The 17,690-nt window shown below is 43.1% G+C and overlaps 1 protein-coding gene across 3 annotated transcripts in view; it reads left to right on the top strand.

The window, feature by feature from the left end:
* The window catches only part of LOC118363658 (neural cell adhesion molecule 2-like), a 393,776-nt gene extending 389,456 nt beyond the window's left edge, over positions 1–4,320 (top strand). For all 3 annotated transcript variants that reach the window (XM_035744742.2, XM_035744741.2, XM_035744743.2), the window contains one exon: positions 2,721–4,320. In XM_035744742.2, coding sequence (XP_035600635.1) covers positions 2,721–2,835 — 115 coding nt within the window. In that variant the 3' untranslated portion in view covers positions 2,836–4,320. The remainder of the gene's footprint in view (positions 1–2,720) is intronic.
* The last annotated feature ends 13,370 nt before the right edge of the window (positions 4,321–17,690 follow it).

Here is a 17,690-nt window from a genome sequence, read left to right on the forward strand (position 1 = left end):
TTAACTAGGCAAGTCAGTTAAGAACAAATTCTTATTTTCAATGACGGCCTAGGAACAGTGGGTTAACTGCCTGTTCAGGGGCAGAACGACAGATGTGTAACTTGTCAGCTTGGGGGTTTGAACTTGCAACCTTCTGGTTACTAGTCCAACGCTCTAACCACTAGGCTACCCTGCCGCCCCAATATCTACATAGTGGTACAGAGGCCCATTATCAGCAACCATCACTCCTGTCTTCCAATGGCACGGTGTGTTAGCTAATCCAAGTTTATCATTTTAAAAGGCTAATTGATCATTAGAAACCAATTTTTCAATTATGTTAGCACAGCTGAAAACTGTTGTTCTAATTAAAGAAGCAATACATTAGAAACCAATTTTCAGACAATAGAATACATTAGAAACCAATTTTTCAATTATGTTAGCACAGCTGAAAACTGTTGTTCTAATTAAAGAAGCAATACAACTGGCCTTCATCAGACTAGTTGATTATCTGGAGCATCAGCATTTGTGGGTTCGATTACAGGCTCAAAATGGCAAGAATCAAATAACTTTCTTCTGATACTCGTCAGTCTACTCTTGTTATGAGAATTTCCATTGAGAAATTGCCAAGAAACTGAAGATCTCGTACAATGCTGTGTATTATTCCCTTCACAGAACAGTGCAAGCTGACTAACCAGAATAGAAAGAGGAGTGTGAGGCCCCGGTGCACAACTGAGCAAGAGGACAAGTACATTAGAGTGTCCAGTTTGAGAAACAAACGCCCGCAAAACACCAGTCTCAACGGCAACAGTGAAGAGGCGACTACGGATGCTGGCCTTCTAGGCAGAGTTGCAAAGAAAAAGCCATATCTCAGACTGGCCAATAAAAATAGAAGATTAAGATGGGCAAAATAACACAGAAATAACAGTTTTCAGCAAAAGGGTTTTCTAATGATCAATTAGCCTTTTAAAATGATAAACTTGGATTACCTAACACAACATGCCTTTGGAACACAACAGTGATAGTTGCTGATAATGGGCCTTTGTATGCCTACGTAGATATCCCATTAAATATCAGCCGTTTCCAGCTACAATAGTCATTTACAACATTAACAATATCTACACTGTATTTCTGATCAATTTGATGTTATTTTAATGGACATAAAAATTGCTTTTCTTTGAAAATCAAGGGCATTTCTAACTGACCAAAAGCTTTTGAATGGTAGTGTAGGTTCAGTAATTAATTTGAGGGCTGTTGAAACTGTTGACATTATAAACCACCATATTAATATATTGATCAAGTAAATGTAATAACCTCTTAGGCCGCCCCATCCCGCATGCGGGATCGTGACTACAGCCTCAAGCTCATTACCATAACGCAACATTAGCGATTTCTGAAAATTGCAAATTAAATGAAATAAATATGCCTGTCCTCAAGCTTATCCTTAACAATCCTGTCGTCTCAAATTTTCAAAATATGCTTTAGAACCAGAGAAAATCAATAATTTGTGTAAGAGTGGTGATAGCTAGCTTAGCATTTAGCGTTAGCATTTAGCACGCAACATTCACAAAAACCAGCAAAGGGATCAAATAAAATAATTTACCTTTGAAGAACTTCAGATGTTTCAATGAGGAGACTCTCAGTTACATAGCAGATGTCCAGTTTTTCCTGAAAGATGCTTGTGTAGGACACAACGTTCCGTTTTGTTACTATGCATTTGGCTACCGAAACTAACCGAAAATTCAGTCACCTAAACGTCGAACTTTTTTCCGAATTAACTCCATAATATCGACTGAAACATGGAAAACGTTGTTTGAATCAATCCTCAAGGTGTTTTGTCATATATCTCTTCATTGAAATGCCAGTCCTAGAAGCGTGCATTCTTCTCTGATTCGGATGGAAAAATACTGGTACCTGACTTTTGCGCACCAATTTCCACGCAGACACCATGCGGGACACTTGGTAATTGTAGGCTCTTATGGCCAATCTTCCAATGATATGCCTACAAATACGTCACAATGCTGCAGACACCTGGGGAAACGATAGGAAGTGTCCGTTCATTCCTGTCGCATTCACAGCCATATAAGGAGATCATGGAAAACGTGCCTCCAGAAATCCTGTTGATTTCCTGGTCACTCAAACATCTTGGTTTTGCCTGTAGATTTTGTTCTATGGCACTCACAGTGAAACTCTTTGCAGTTCTGGAAACGTCAGAGTGTCTTCTTTCCAAAACTATCAATTCCAAGCATAGTCGAGCATCTTTTCGTGACAAAATATTGCGCTAAAAACGGGCATGTCTTTTTATCCAAAAATGAAATACTGCCCCTATAGGTGATAACTTTGAATGTATTACATGAATTGAGTAGCAGTAAGGTACCGCTACTTATGTTATGGATGCATCATTCTCCATCGTGCTCACTCTATGCTGCCATGGAAACTACCACTCATCCCACCTCTAATAGTTTGCCAATAAGGATGCATGCTCTGTATGTGTGTATGTAAATCATATAGCTAAATGTCATATCAAAATGTAAACATTTCACAGGGTGATAAAGTCCTTTCACATTCCACATTTCTACGTATTGATTGTTTATGAGTGTCTTCTCTGAAGTGTTACCGTAATTAACAATGAACTCATGGTCATGAGTGAGACTTGGGTTGAGTGAAATATGTAGTTATAATTAACCCTTTCATCTGAGGTCTCTCACTCAGACATGTCTGTCTCCTTTGTCTCTCTCCCACAGGAAGCTACCGCTGAAGGAGGAGAACGGGAAGGAGACGCTCAAGCCCGACATGATCGAGATCAAAGTGCACAGCGACAACAGCATCCACACAAAGCGGGACGACAGTAAAGCATAAAACGTGTGTGCCCTTTTGCCCCTCGCTGCAAACGAGAACATTTCGGAGCATCTTACCCTGTGAGATCAAAATACAGAAAATAACACAACACATAAAAAAATATATGTCCATAAGGGCCCAGAGAAAAAGAAAAGTTTGTGTAAATACAAATGAGAGAGCAAGCCAGAGAGAAAGAGAGAGGAATACCCCAACAACAAGCGTTTATATGTGACTAATCAATTATATTGTTTCTATCCCAGATGGCTCCAGTCAAGGACACTTTGTGTTGATCAGTGATTGTAATATTGTTTTGTTTTTTTCCTCCGACTTTGGTTTTGTTGTTGTTTTTTACGCGTTTGCCGTTGCTTATCCGTTGCTTTTATTTATTTTCCTTCCCCCTCTTATTCAATCCCCATTTGCGAAAACACCCGCTCCTAAACACATGCATAAACACATACACACATACACACCAAAGCTCTCTGTCACATGGATAAGTACCGCCACTATCAACTCCCATTCAAGTCTGCTGTGCCTGGTAAAAAGATCTCCAACAGTAGCATTTACAGAGTAAGCTACCCTACCCTCACTGCAGCAGCCTCGTCTGTATTCTATTGCGGCTCTGGTCTAAGATGTGATGTCTGGGCTGTCCTGTCTAATGCTTGTGTACTACGCTACATTCGCCCCTATATGCCTGAGTATGCCCACTCCTCTTTGAGCTTCCGGCTCAGAGAAAGTTGAGCTTGCTCATCGCTTATGCGACCATTTTGTTTTGTTTTTCTTTTAAAGAAGATGAAAAAATTAACAGGTACTGTAAAGGTACCTTTGCACATTGTAGTGATATTCGTCTTGGTGTGTCTGAATGAGAGCTTCCACTGAAGCGTGTGTCTGCTGTTATAAGTGTGAGAGCTATTTTTGTGTAAATATATTCAGCATATTTGATCAAAATCGTTTGCGTTAACTATGCAAACCGTCTGTCTCCATTATTTTACTAGTGTACCATGTATTTCCATAAGGTAACAGCATGACAGGAAAAAACATCTCTGATGATAACAGCTATTTGTTAGCCAGTCGGAAAGAATCCCCCAAGATCCATTATGGTTCTAGGTGGTTACATCTGGGAAGACTACATGGTCAGTACACATGGTCTGTGTGGTCAGGAAGTAAGCCAGGAAATTTTAAATATTTTGAACAGAATATGAACATCGTTACACCTGCCACTGTTGACCAATGAGCTGGCTTCATTGTAGGGGATTGTGCAAGGCTGTGTTTTAGCACTGGTTTTGATGTGATGCCATGACCAATAATGTCAAAAACAGAGTACTGCTGTTTTTTGGCAGAAAATTCATCTGTACCGAGCCCTTAGAGTTATAGGTAATGTTTCCTGTGTATATGTTAACCGTCTTCATGGTGTATCCGTAACCAGGCTACAGCGCTTGTTATCTCACACAACAATAAACAACAGAGACCATTTTGTGTTATTTCATGGTTACTCTGCTTTACATTGAATGTTATTTTAATTCATTTTTTGCAGTAAAACATTTTTTTTGTCATTTTTTCTCAAAGACAAGAAAAAAAACAATTGATGTTGACATGCAATTGAAATGTGAAAATATTGTGGTTGTCATACAGTTCTGTGAGTAGTTATTGGGAAAAAAGTAGTCTATAAAAAGGAAAAGACGGTCATGCCCGATATTGTTTGTTTCATTTGAAAGTTGTGCCACCATTCTATTGGCTAAAAGCAAAAACCAATGAATGTCGAATTGTTCTGTTCTCAACTGCTAAAGACTAGACTCCAACACACGGGCATAAAGTATTTCAGTCATGCTATTTAGATACACTTACATTTTAGCTGATTTTAGTTTCATGCCAATATTAATGATCAAAAACCAATACCTTTTTCTGTTCATTTCCTGTATCCGATGTTGTCATGTAAATAGGTAAAGAAAAAAAAGATATTTTACAAAGCTCGTGTAAATAGACCCGGAAAATTTGAGTCTTTTTTCAAAAGCAAAAACAGGCTTTCTTGTGTGAACGCTCTCCAGCTGAAAAAAACACTTATTTTAGTTCTGGTCCGACAGTTCAGTGACGACGTGACAGTGGTCTTTACTATTCATCACTTTATCCTCAAGAAACCACACACACAGTGGGCCCTTAGGTCACTTCATATCATTTCAATGGAGGCTGTAATAAAGATAATAGCATGCCTTGGTTTTCCCACGGCCCATTGTCCCCCTGGTCCCTTGCTGCAGTGGCAACAGTGTAAACCATTAAATAAAAATTTAATAGGCTTGTTTGCCATTAGCCGAGGGAGCGGCGCACATGATCTTTGGAGACTGGACTGTTCCTTGCAGAGTCGACATGACGTATACCGACGTGCTGTCCATTAGTTTGTAATGTGGTGCTGTGAATGCTGGGGAATGTAGTATTTGCCACTGCTTGAGAGCTAGGTGGACTCTGACAGTTAGCTCTGCTAGGGTAACTAGGGTTTTAGCACAGGCAGCATACAGTATTTGAGCACTGAAATGTGTGTGTGCGTGCCTGTACATGTAAGTATAAGTCCATATGTGCTGTGTGCGTGTGCTGTATGTGTCTTACACTGAATTAAAAAACGGAATATCATGTATATCGCTGTCATCAATTCTCTGGGTGGAGCGCTCTGCATGTGTGTCTGAGAATCCCCTCTACCCCTTTTTGCTCCATTGGTTTTACCCCATAAAACTGACTTTGTTTTCTCCCCCAAAGCACGATGTGTAAACTGTACCTGCAATCTTGGAGTTGCTCTGTAGCCTGTTAAGACAACTGTAAATAGGGAGCACAGTGCCTGATGGCCATGAGATCTGTACATGTTATTTTATATTTGAATATGAGTCTTTTTCCCCATTCCCTCCTCCCAAATCTCTCCCCCTCGGACTCCGTCTCTGTCTCCATAGCGAGTACTGGTGTGTTTCTAGCTTCGTGGATTGTGTCCTCCCCCCTCTTGTCCCCTTCTGGACTGAGCGTGCTTACGCAGGTAGTGGAAACTGTCGACGTGGCCGTAACCTGTGGAACACCCTGTAACAAACCTCCTGTCATTTTATCATCTGTAAATAAACATGTCCTTGTAAAAGATTATGCATGTGGGAGTCGGCCATTCAGGAGGTTTCATCTTGTCTTTTATCTTGGTTTTGGTTTTACTACATTTGGTGACCCACGTGAGGAGAAAAAAATAATAACTGGGGATGTCCCCAATGGTATACTGAAGTGCACTATATAGGGAATAGGGTGTCATTTGGGACACATATATCCTCATACAGGGCACCGGGTGTAGTGGTGCAACACAAAATTCAATGGGAATTGATTCAATGTCAGACCTGGGTTCAAATACATTTGTATTTAAGCATTTGTATTTTAAATATTTATTTTCTTTGTATTGGAGTATTTTCAAATACATGCCAATATTTTACAAGTGTATTTCCAGATACATTCCATTATTCAACTACTTGTATTTTCAAAGAGAAAATATTCAAATACTCACTTCGAAATGTATGCGAAAGTAATTGAAATACAATAAATAGTACTTTAACTGAGAATATTCCAAAGACTCCATTTATCAGCATGCTTTTGCACTTTAAGCAAAGTCAGTAAGTGCATATTTGTAAATAAATCTCAATCGCACCAAGGTTGCTTCCAAACCATATCAGTCAGCCTCGGATATTAAACTCGATTCTATTTCAAGAGACAAAGTGCTTTATTAATGATATTTTACACAAAAAAAAATTAGAGCTCAGATCAAAGGGCTCCAAATAGTTCAAAATGAGAGACAACGAGAACTGAAGTGTTTTCTAACTAAGTTGCCCCCTCTTCAAACCTCATTTGAAGTTTATAGATAACATGTACTCGCACTGCTCGCTGCTCTGTTTTCACTATGAGAGGGCACTGTTCACTGATGGTTTGATTTGGCTTTGAGGGCTTCTCTCTGTTATTGCTCGATGTCAACGGACTTTTCACCAAATTGGATGATATTTGTCTGAAACCAGTTCAAAGTAGGGTGACCCAAATATGAAAAATGACTAACTGGTACATTGATCAAGTTTGATCAGAAGGTTACTGCTCCCCTCCCTCCGTGTCAAACAATTGGATTCAGGAGGCAGGCATTAGCATGGATTTACTTCCGGCTTTATGCAATAAAGACAGAAATGTTATACATCAACAAATGTTATACGCCTCTTATCATCTTAAATAATTTAAATATGTACCGTTATCATTTGTGCACCTTTACCTTGCTTTGGCCTCGTTTTCAAACCATAAATCTCAAGCAGAACGTACTACCAAAGATACTGGTAACGTTTCATCTAGGGTTTGACTGTTAGCTAGAAAGCTACTTACCAGCATGCCGGAAAAAAGCACACTGTGTTGTGACTGGATGCCGTAGTGTAAAAATTACCTTACACTATTTCCCGAAGAATGAAGACATACGAAATCAGTGGCTGCTTTGCATTTTGGGTGGAAAGGCTGCACAGAAAATTACGATGTGGTCAGGCATGTGCAGTGTACATTTTGAGTGGAATTGCTTTATCAGTTGGAGAGAACATTCGATAGGTCTTGCCAGGCAGCTCATCCTGAAGACTGATGCTGTACCATTATTGGCAGTGGATCTTGCAAGCGCTGACCATAATGTAAGTATCAGCGTTTGAGGAGTCTGACATGTTAGCCAACATTAAAGTTAGATAATGCAACTGTGGCTGTAGATGCTTTGACTTGTGAACGGTGTATTTTCTGTAACATACAGTGAGGGAAAAAAGTATTTGATCCCCTGCTGATTTTGTACGTTTGCCCACTGACAACGAAATGATCAGTCTATATTTTTAATGTAGGTTTATTTGAACAGTGAGAGACAGAATAACAACAACAAAAAATCCGGAAAAACGCATGTCAAAAATGTTATAAATTGATTTGGTGGTCTGCTTGAAACATGTAGGTATTACAGACTCGGTCAGGGAGAGGTTGAACGCCGCAGCCCGTCTGGTGTTCAACCTTCCCAAGTTCTCTCACGTCACCCCGCTCCTCCGCTCTCTCCACTGGCTTCCAGTTGAAGCTCGCATCTGCTACAAGACCATGGTGCTTGCCTACGGAGCTGTGAGGGGAACGGCACCTCAGTACCTCCAGGCTCTGATCAGGCCCTACACCCAAACAAGGGCACTGCGTTCATCCACCTCTGGCCTGCTCGCCTCCCTACCACTGAGGAAGTACAGTTCCCGCTCAGCCCAGTCAAAACTGTTCGCTGCTCTGGCCCCCCAATGGTGGAACAAACTCCCTCACGACACCAGGACAGTGGAGTCAATCACCACCTTCCGGAGACACCTGAAACCCCACCTCTTTAAGGAATACCTAGGATAGGATAAGTAATCCTTCTCACCCCCCTTTAAGATTTAGATGCACTATTGTAAAGTGACTATTCTACTGGATGTCATAAGGTGAATGCACCAATTTGTAAGTCGCTCTGGATAAGAGCGTCTGCTAAATGACTTAAATGTAAATGTAATGTAAATGTTGAAAATGTCAGTGAAGACACTTGCCAGTTGGTCTGCGCATACTTTGAGTACATGTCCTGGTAATCTGTCTGGCCCCGCAGCCTTGTGAATGTTGACCTGTTTAAAGGTCTTGCTCACTTCGGCTACACAGTCGTCCAGAACAGATGATTCTCTCGTGCATGCCTATTTTCACCTATGTGTTGCTTGCCTCGAAGTGAGCATAAAAGGTTGTCTGGTAGGCTTGCGTCACTGGGCTGCTCGCATCTGGGTTTCCCTTTGTAGTCCGTAATAGTTTTCATGCCCTGCCACATCCGACGAGCGTCAGAGCCAGTGTAATAGGATTCAATCTTAATCCTATATTGATGCTTTGCTTGTTTGGTGGTTCGTCTGAGGTTATAGTGGGATTTCTAATAAGTGTCTGGATTATTTTCCCACTCCTTGAAAGTGGCAGCTCTAGCCTTTAGCTCGATGCGGATGTTGCCTGTAATCCATGGTTTCTGGTTGGGATATGTATGAACGTTCACTGTGGGGACGACTTCGTCGTTGCACTTATTGACGAAGCCGATGACTGAGGTGGTATACTCAACAATGCCATTGGATGAATCCCGGAACATATTCCAGTCTGTGTTAGCAAAACAGTCCTGTAGCGTAGCAACCGCGTCCTGTAGCGTAGCAACCGCGTCATCTGACCACTTCTGTATTGAGCGAGTCACTGGTACTTCATGCTTTAGATTTCGCTTGTAAGCAGGCACCAGGAGGATAGAATCATGGTCAGATTTGCCAAATGGAGGGTGGGGGACTGCTGCTCCAGTTTCAACTGTTCTGCCTTATTATTATTAGACCATGCTGGTCATTTATGAACATTTTAACATCTTGGCCATGTTCTGTTATAATCTCCACCCGGCACAGCCAGAAGAGGCCACCCCACATGTGCTCTCTCTAATTCTCTCTTTCTCTCTTTCTTTCTCTCTCTCGGAGGACCTGAGGCCTAGGACCATGCCCAGTCCACCTGGCCGTGCTGCTGCTCCAGTTTCAACTGTTCTGCCTTATTATTATTCGACCATGCTGGTAATTTATGAACATTTGAACATCTTGGCCATGTTCTGTTATAATCTCCACCCGGCACAGCCAGAAGAAGACTGGCCACCCCACATAGCCTGGTTCCTCTAGGTTTCTTCCTAGGTTTCCTAGGTTTCTTCCTAGGTTTTGGCCTTTCTAGGGAGTTTTTCCTAGCCACCGTGCTTCTACACCGGCATTGCTTGCTGTTTGGGGTTTTAGGCTGGGTTTCTGTACAGCACTATGAGATATCATCTGATGTACGAAGGGCTATATAAATACATTTGATTTGATTTGATTTGGGGAGTTTTGTATGCATCTCTGCGTGTGGAGCAAAAGTGGTCTAGAGTTTTTTCCCTCTGGTTGCACATGTGTCATGCTGGTAGAAATTAGGTAAAATGGATTTAAGTTAGCCTGCATTAAAGTCTACGGCCACTAGGAGCACCGCTTCAAGATGAGCATTTTCCTGTTTGTTTTTGGCCTTATTTATTTATTTTATTTTATTTCACCTTTATTTAACCAGGTAGGCTAGTTGAGAACAAGTTCTCATTTGCAACTGCGACCTGGCCAAGATAAAGCATAGCAGTGTGAACAGACAACACAGAGTTACACATGGAGTAAACAATTAGCAAGTCAATATAATAACACAGTAGAAAAAAACGGGCAGTCTATATACAATGTGTGCAAAAGGCATGAGGTAGGCGAATAATACAATTTTGCAGATTAACACTGGAGTGATAAATGATCAGATGGTCATGTACAGGTAGAGATATTGGTGTGCAAAAGAGCAGGAAAGTAAATAAATAAAAACAGTATAAAAACAGTATGGGAATGAGGTAGGTGAAAATGGGTGAGCTATTTACCTATAGACTATGTACAGCTGCAGCGATCGGTTAGCTGCTCGGATAGCTGATGTTTGAAGTTGGTGAGGGAGATAAAAGTCTCCAACTTCAGCGATTTTTGCAATTCGTTCCAGTCACAGGCAGCAGAGTACTGGAACGAAAGCTGGCCAAATGAGTTGTTGGCTTTAGGGATGATCAGTGAGATACACCTGCTGGAGCGCGTGCTACGGATGGGTGTTGCTATCGTGACCAGTGAACTGAGATAAGGCGGAGCTTTACCTAGCATGGACTTGTAGATGACCTGGAGCCAGTGGGTCTGGCGACGGATATGTAGTGAGGGCCAGCCGACTAGAGCATACAGGTCGCAGTGGTGGGTGGTATAAGGTGCTTTAGTGACAAAACGGATGGCACTGTGATAGACTGCATCCAGTTTGCTGAGTAGAGTGTTGGAAGCCATTTTGTAGATGACATCGCCGAAGTCGAGGATCGGTAGGATAGTCAGTTTTACTAGGGTAAGCTTGGCAGCGTGAGTGAAGGAGGCTTTGTTGCGGAATAGAAAGCCGACTCTTGATTTGATTTTTGATTGGAGATGTTTGATGTGAGTCTGGAAGGAGAGTTTGCAGTCTAGCCAGACACCTAGGTACTTATAGGTGTCCACATATTCAAGGTCGGAACCATCCAGTGTGGTGATGCTAGTCGGGCATGTGGGTGCAGGCAGCGATCGGTTGAAAAGCATGCATTTGGTTTTACTCGCGTTTAAGAGCAGTTGGAGGCCACGGAAGGAGTGCTGTATGGCATTGAAGCTTGTTTGGAGGTTTGATAGCACAGTGTCCAATGACGGGCTGAAAGTATATAGAATGGTGTCGTCTGCGTAGAGGTGGATCAGGGAATCGCCCGCAGCAAGAGCAACATCATTGATATATACAGAGAAAAGAGTCGGCCCGAGAATTGAACCCTGTGGCACCCCCATAGAGACTGCCAGAGGACCGGACAGCATGCCCTCCGATTTGACACACTGAACTCTGTCTGCAAAGTAATTGGTGAACCAGGCAAGGCAGTCATCCGAAAAACCGAGGCTGTTGAGTCTGCCGATAAGAATATGGTGATTGACAGAGTCGAAAGCCTTGGCGAGGTCGATGAAGACGGCTGCACAGTACTGTCTTTTATCGATGGCGGTTATGATATCGTTTAGTACCTTGAGTGTGGCTGAGGTGCACCCGTGACCGGCTCGGAAACCAGATTGCACAGCGGAGAAGGTACGGTGGGATTCGAGATGGTCAGTGACCTGTTTGTTGACTTGGCTTTCGAAGACCTTAGATAGGCAGGGCAGGATGGATATAGGTCTATAGCAGTTTGGGTCCAGGGTGTCTCCCCTTTGAAGAGGGGGATGACTGCGGCAGCTTTCAATCCTTGGGGATCTCAGACGATATGAAAGAGAGGTTGAACAGGCTGGTAATAGGGGTTGCGACAATGGCGGCAGATAGTTTCAGAAATAGCGGGTCCAGATTGTCAAGCCCAGCTGATTTGTACGGGTCCAGGTTTTGCAGCTCTTTCAGAACATCTGCTATCTGGATTTGGGTAAAGGAGAACCTGGAGAGGCTTGGGTGAGGAACTACGGGGCGGAGCTGTTGGCCGAGGTTGGAGTAGCCAGGCGGAAGGCATGGCCAGCCGTTGAGAAGTGCTTATTGAAGTTTTCGATAATCATGGATTTATCGGTGGAGACCGTGTTTCCTAGCCTCAGTGCAGTGGGCAGCTGGGAGGAGGTGCTCTTGTTCTCCATGGACTTCACAGTGTCCCAGAACTTTTTGGAGTTGGAGCTACAGGATGCAAACTTCTGCCTGAAGAAGCTGGCCTTAGCTTTCCTGACTGACTGCGTGTATTGGTTCCTGACTTCCCTGAACAGTTGCATATCACGGGGCTATTCGATGCTATTGCAGTCAGCCACAGGATGTTTTTGTGCTGGTCGAGGGCAGTCAGGTCTGGAGTGAACCAAGGGCTGTATCTGTTCTTGGTTCTGCATTTTTGAACGGAGCATGCTTATCTAAAATGGTGAGGAAGTTACTTTTAAAGAATGACCATGCATCCTCAACTGACGGGATGAGGTCAATGTCCTTCCAGGATACCCGGGCCAGGTCGATTAGAAAGGCCTGCTCACAGAAGTGTTTTAGGGAGCGTTTGACAGTGATGAGGGGTGGTCGTTTGACTGCGGCTCCGTGGCGGATACAGGCGATGAGGCAGTGATAGCTGAGATCCTGGTTGAAGACAGCGGAGGTATATTTGGAGGGCCAGTTGGTCAGGATGACGTCTATGAGGGTGCCCTTGTTTACAGAGTTAGGGTTGTACCTGGTGGGTTCCTTGATGATTTGAGTGAGATTGAGGGCATCTAGCTTAGATTGTAGGACTGCCGGGGTGTTAAGCATATCCCAGTTTAGGTCACCTAACAGAACAAACTCTGAAGCTAGATGGGGGCGATCAATTCACAAATGGTGTCCAGGGCACAGCTGGGAGCTGACGGGGGGTCGGTAGCAGGCGGCAACAGTGAGAGACTTGTTTCTGGAGAGAGTAATTTTCAAAATTAGTAGTTCAAACTGTTTGGGTATGGACCTGGAAAGTATGACATTACTTTGCAGGCTATCTCTGCAGTAGACTGCGACTCCGCCCCCTTTGGCAGTTCTATCTTGACGGAAGATGTTATAGTTGGGTATGGAAATCTCTGAATTTTTGGTGGCCTTCCTGAGCCAGGATTCAGACACGGCAAGGACATCAGGGTTAGCAGAGTGTGCTAAAGCAGTGAGTAAAACAAACTTAGGGAGGAGGCTTCTGATGTTGACATGCATAAAACCAAGACTTTTTCGATCACAGAAGTCAACAAATGAGGGTACCTGGGGACATGCAGGGCCTGGGTTTACCTCCACATCACCCGCGGAACAGAGAAGGAGTAGTATGAGGGTGCGGCTAAAGGCTATCAAAACTGGTCGCCTAGAGCGTTGGGGGCAGAGGATAAGAGGAGCAGGTTTCTGGGCATGGTAGAATATATTCAGGGCATAATGCGCAGACAGGGGTATGGTGGGGTGCGGGTACAGCGGAGGTAAGCCCAGGCACTGGGTGATGATGAGAGAGGTTGTATCTCTGGACATGCTGGTTGTAATGGGTGAGGTCACCGCATGTGTGGGGGGTGGGACAAAGGAGGTAACAGGGGTATGCAGAGTGGATCTAGGGGCTCCATTGTGAACTAAAACAATGATAACTAACCTGAACAACAGTATACAAGGCATATTGACATTTGAGAGAGACATACAGCGAGGCATACAGTAATCACAGGTGTTGAATTGGGAAAGCTAGCTAAAAACAGTAGGCGAGGCTAATCAGCTAGCACAACAAACAGCAGGTAAAATGGCGTTGACTATGCAACTGGGCCGACAGATAAACAAACAAGCAGAATGGGGTACCGTGATTAATGGACAACTTATAGAGTTGGTTGAGTGCTGTCTTAGTGCCAGCATTGTTTTGTGGTGGTAAATAGACGGCTACGAGTAATATAGAGGAGAACTCTCTTGGTAGGTAGTGTGGTCTACAGCTTTTCATAAGGTCAAATCAAATTTTATTGTTCACATACACATTGATAGCAGATGTTATTGCGAACGTAGCGAAATGCTTGTGCTTCTAGTTCTGATAGTGCAGCAATATCTAACAAGTAATCTAACAATTCCACAATTACTACCTAATACCCACAAATCTAAGTAAAGTGATTGCAGGTAGGCTCGAATCCCCAAGCTGACATGGTAAAAATCTGTCATTCTGCCCATGAACAAGGCAGTTAACACAGGCCGTCATTATAAATAAGAATGTGTTCTAAACTGACTTGCCTAGTTAAATAACGGTTAAATAAAAATAATAAGAATATATACATATAAATGTATGGATGAGCAATGACCGAGCGGCAAGGGCCAGATGTAATAGATGGTATAAAATACAGTATATACATATGGGATGAGTAATGCAAGATATGTAAACATTATTAAAGTGGCATTATTAAAGTGACTAGTGATCCATTTATTGAAGTGGCCAATGATTTCAAGTCTGCATGTAGACAGCAGCCTCTCAGTGTAAATGATGGCTGTTTAACAGTCTGATGGCCTTGAGATCAAAGCTGTTTTTCAGTCTCTCGGTCCCAGCTTTGATGCACCTGTGCTAACCTTGCCTTCTGGATGGTAATGAGGTGAACAGGCAGTGACTTGGGTGGTTGTTGTCCTTCATAATCTTTTTGGCCTTCCTGTGACAATCGGGTGCTGTAGGTGTTCTGGGGGGCAGGTAGTTTGCCCCCAGTGATGCGTTGTGCAGACTGCGCCACCCTCTGGAGAGCCCTGCGGTTGTGGGCGGTGCAGTTGTTGTACCAGGCGGTGATACAGCCCGACAGGATTCTCTCAATTGTGCATCTGTAAAAGTTGGAGGGTTTTAGGTGACAAGCAAAATTTCCTCAACCTCCTGAGGTTGAAGAGGTGCCGTTGCGCCTTTTTAACAACACTGTCTCTGTAGGTGGACCATTTCAGTTTGTCCGTGATGTGTACGCCGAGGAACTTAAAACGTATTCCTTCTCCACTGCTGTCCCATTGATGTGGATAGGGGCGTGCGTTTTCTCTCTGCTGTTTCCTGAAGTCCACAATCCCTTTGTTTTGTTGATGTTGAGTGAACTTCTGGACATCAGAACAGCAATTAGTGAGGAATAGGAACTCTACCTCAGGCGAGCAATACCTCGAGACTTCTATATTATTAGACATCGTGCACCAGCTGTCATTGACAAATAGACACATCCCCACCCCTCGTCTTACCAGACTTAGTTTCTCTGTCCTGCCGGTGCATGGAAAATCCCGCTAGCTCAATATTATCCATGTTGTTGTTCAGCCACACCTTGGTGAAACATAAGATATTACAGTTTTTATTGTCCTGTTGGTAGGATAATCTTGATCGGAGGTCATCGTTTTTTTTCCTCCAATGATTGCACATTGGCCAATAGAACGAATGGCAGTTGGAGTTTACTCGCTTGCCTACAAATTCTCAAAAGGCAGCCCGACCTCCGCCCCTTTTTTCTCCGTATTTTCTTCACGCAAATTATGGGGATTTGGGCATGTTCCCGAGAAAGCAGTATATCCTACAGAAGTAGCGACAGCATAACACAATCAGCAAATCATAAAATGTAGGCTACATTATTCCTCGGGCTAACTGAGGAGAGATTGACAAGCGATCAAATTTAGATAACTCTCTGCTAACAGAAACCACAATATGAATTAGTTAATAGCACGTAGCTACCATTTACAATTGATCTAAATAATTTAGTAAAACACTTTCTAAAACTCAAAAGTAATCTGACGATGTTGTAGTTTGTGCGCGCCACCATGTTAGTTTTTTCGTGTCAACCAAAGATAAGAAGAGGAGACTAGTTGAGGTTGGTCTGTTTGCAGTATGCATGTTGAAGGGGGTGTCTCGTCTACAATCATTCACTTCCGGAAGTTTACTCAAAAGATGAGTGAACCATTCCATGACCTCATTTTGTTCTGTGATATATATATATCAAAAAAGATTTCACCAAGTCAGTTTAATACAAATTCTTATTTAACAATGACGGCCTACCCAGGCCAAACTCTCCCCTAACCCGGACGATGCTGGACCAATTGTGTGCCACCCTATTGGAAGATTTAAGTGCCTTTGAACGAGGTATGGTACTAGGTGCCAGGCGCACCGGTTTGTGACAACAAACATGGCACCACACATAGCTGGCAAATAGCTTAGCATTAGCTCATCATAATCAGTACAACCCTCAAACAAGTATTTTACAGACATCATAGGTGTCCATTACAATGTATGCAATAATTTGAGTGCCTGATTTGTCACCAGTACTTTAAAACACGTGAATAAAACTGTAAATACATTATACTGTATGCTACAGTAGAAACGACAATGCAATATACAGAAAATAAGGCACTTACTTCGATAGGAACACACACATGTCCAAAGTTATTATTTGTAAGGAAAATGACAATGAAGGCAATGTGAGTGCCAGCCAGAAAATGTCCAGGGGGGAAAAGTTTGTGCTTGACTGCGCAAATGTCCGCATACTTGATCTGCAGAAACACTGGGGAAGTGCTTGGGCTCTAATAGAGAGAAGTTGTCCGGCTCAGTAAAGCCTCAAACATAAATTGTCCGCAACAGTGAAATGGGCTACATCTATGTGAATTACTGAATTCATCAATTCAATTCAAACTGTTGAAAAAGACGGCCAGAGCCGCCCGTCTGTCCGGAGCAGCCAGAGCCACCCGTTACTCCGGGGCCGCCAGAGCCACCCTTCACTCCGGAGCCGCCAGAGTCCCCCGCCTGCCTGGCACCGCCAGTGTCTCCCTCCTATTCGGGGCCCGCTGTAAGGGTCCCCAGTTCGGGGTCGGCGGCGAGGGTCGCCACTCCAGAGGCGCCACTTAAGTGGGCTAAGACTAAGGTGGAGTGGGGTCTACGTCCCGCACCAGAGCCACCACCGAGGTGAAATGCCCACCCAGATCCTCCCCTAAAGGTTCAGGTTTTGCAGCCGGAGGGGGGGGGGTACTGTCACGTCCTGACCTTAGTTACTTTTTTATATCTCTAATTTGGTTTGGCCAGGGCGTGAGTTGGGGGGGAATTCTATGTTTTGTTCTATGTTTTGTATTTCTGTGTTTGGCCTGGTATTCTTCCCAAATCAGAGGCAGCTGACTATTGTTGTCTCTGATTAAGAACCATACTTAGGTAGCTCTTGCTCACATGGGTTTTGTGGGTAGTTATTTTCTGTTTAGTGTGTTTTGCACCTGACGCAGCTGTTTCGGTTGTTCTTTTGTTGCTTGTTTGATAGTGTTCAGTTTTACCATTAAAATGATGAACACTTACCACGCTGCACCTTGGTACTCACCTTCTCCCGACGACATTCGTTACAGTATGTGTGCCATTCAGAAGGTGAATGGGCAAGACAAAATATTTAAGTACCTTTGAATGGCTTATGGTAGTAGGTGCCAGGCGCACCGATTTGTGTCAAGAACTGCACTTTTTTATTTTTTTATTTAAGCAAGTCAGTTAATTATTGTAACTACCCATCCCGGATCCGGGAGAATTGTCATCAACTGACACTAAGTAGCATAACGCAACTGACAAAAAATCTTACTAGAAAATATTCATATTCATGAAATCACAAGTGAAATATATTCAAACACAGTTTCGCCTTTTATTAATCACCCTGTCATCTCAGATTTTGAAAAGACAGCCAAAGCAAGACAAGCATTTGTGTACATTTATTGATAGCCTAGCATATCATTATGCCTAGCTAGCAGCAGGCAAACTGGTCACGAAAATCAGAAAAGCAATCAAATTAAATCATTTACCTTTGATGAGCTTCGGATGTTTTCACTCACGAGACTCCCAGTTAGATAGCAAATTTTTTCCAGAAAAATTATTT

Source organism: Oncorhynchus keta, chromosome 30 (assembly GCF_023373465.1).
Source record: "Oncorhynchus keta strain PuntledgeMale-10-30-2019 chromosome 30, Oket_V2, whole genome shotgun sequence".
Classification (NCBI taxonomy): Eukaryota; Metazoa; Chordata; class Actinopteri; order Salmoniformes; family Salmonidae; genus Oncorhynchus; species Oncorhynchus keta.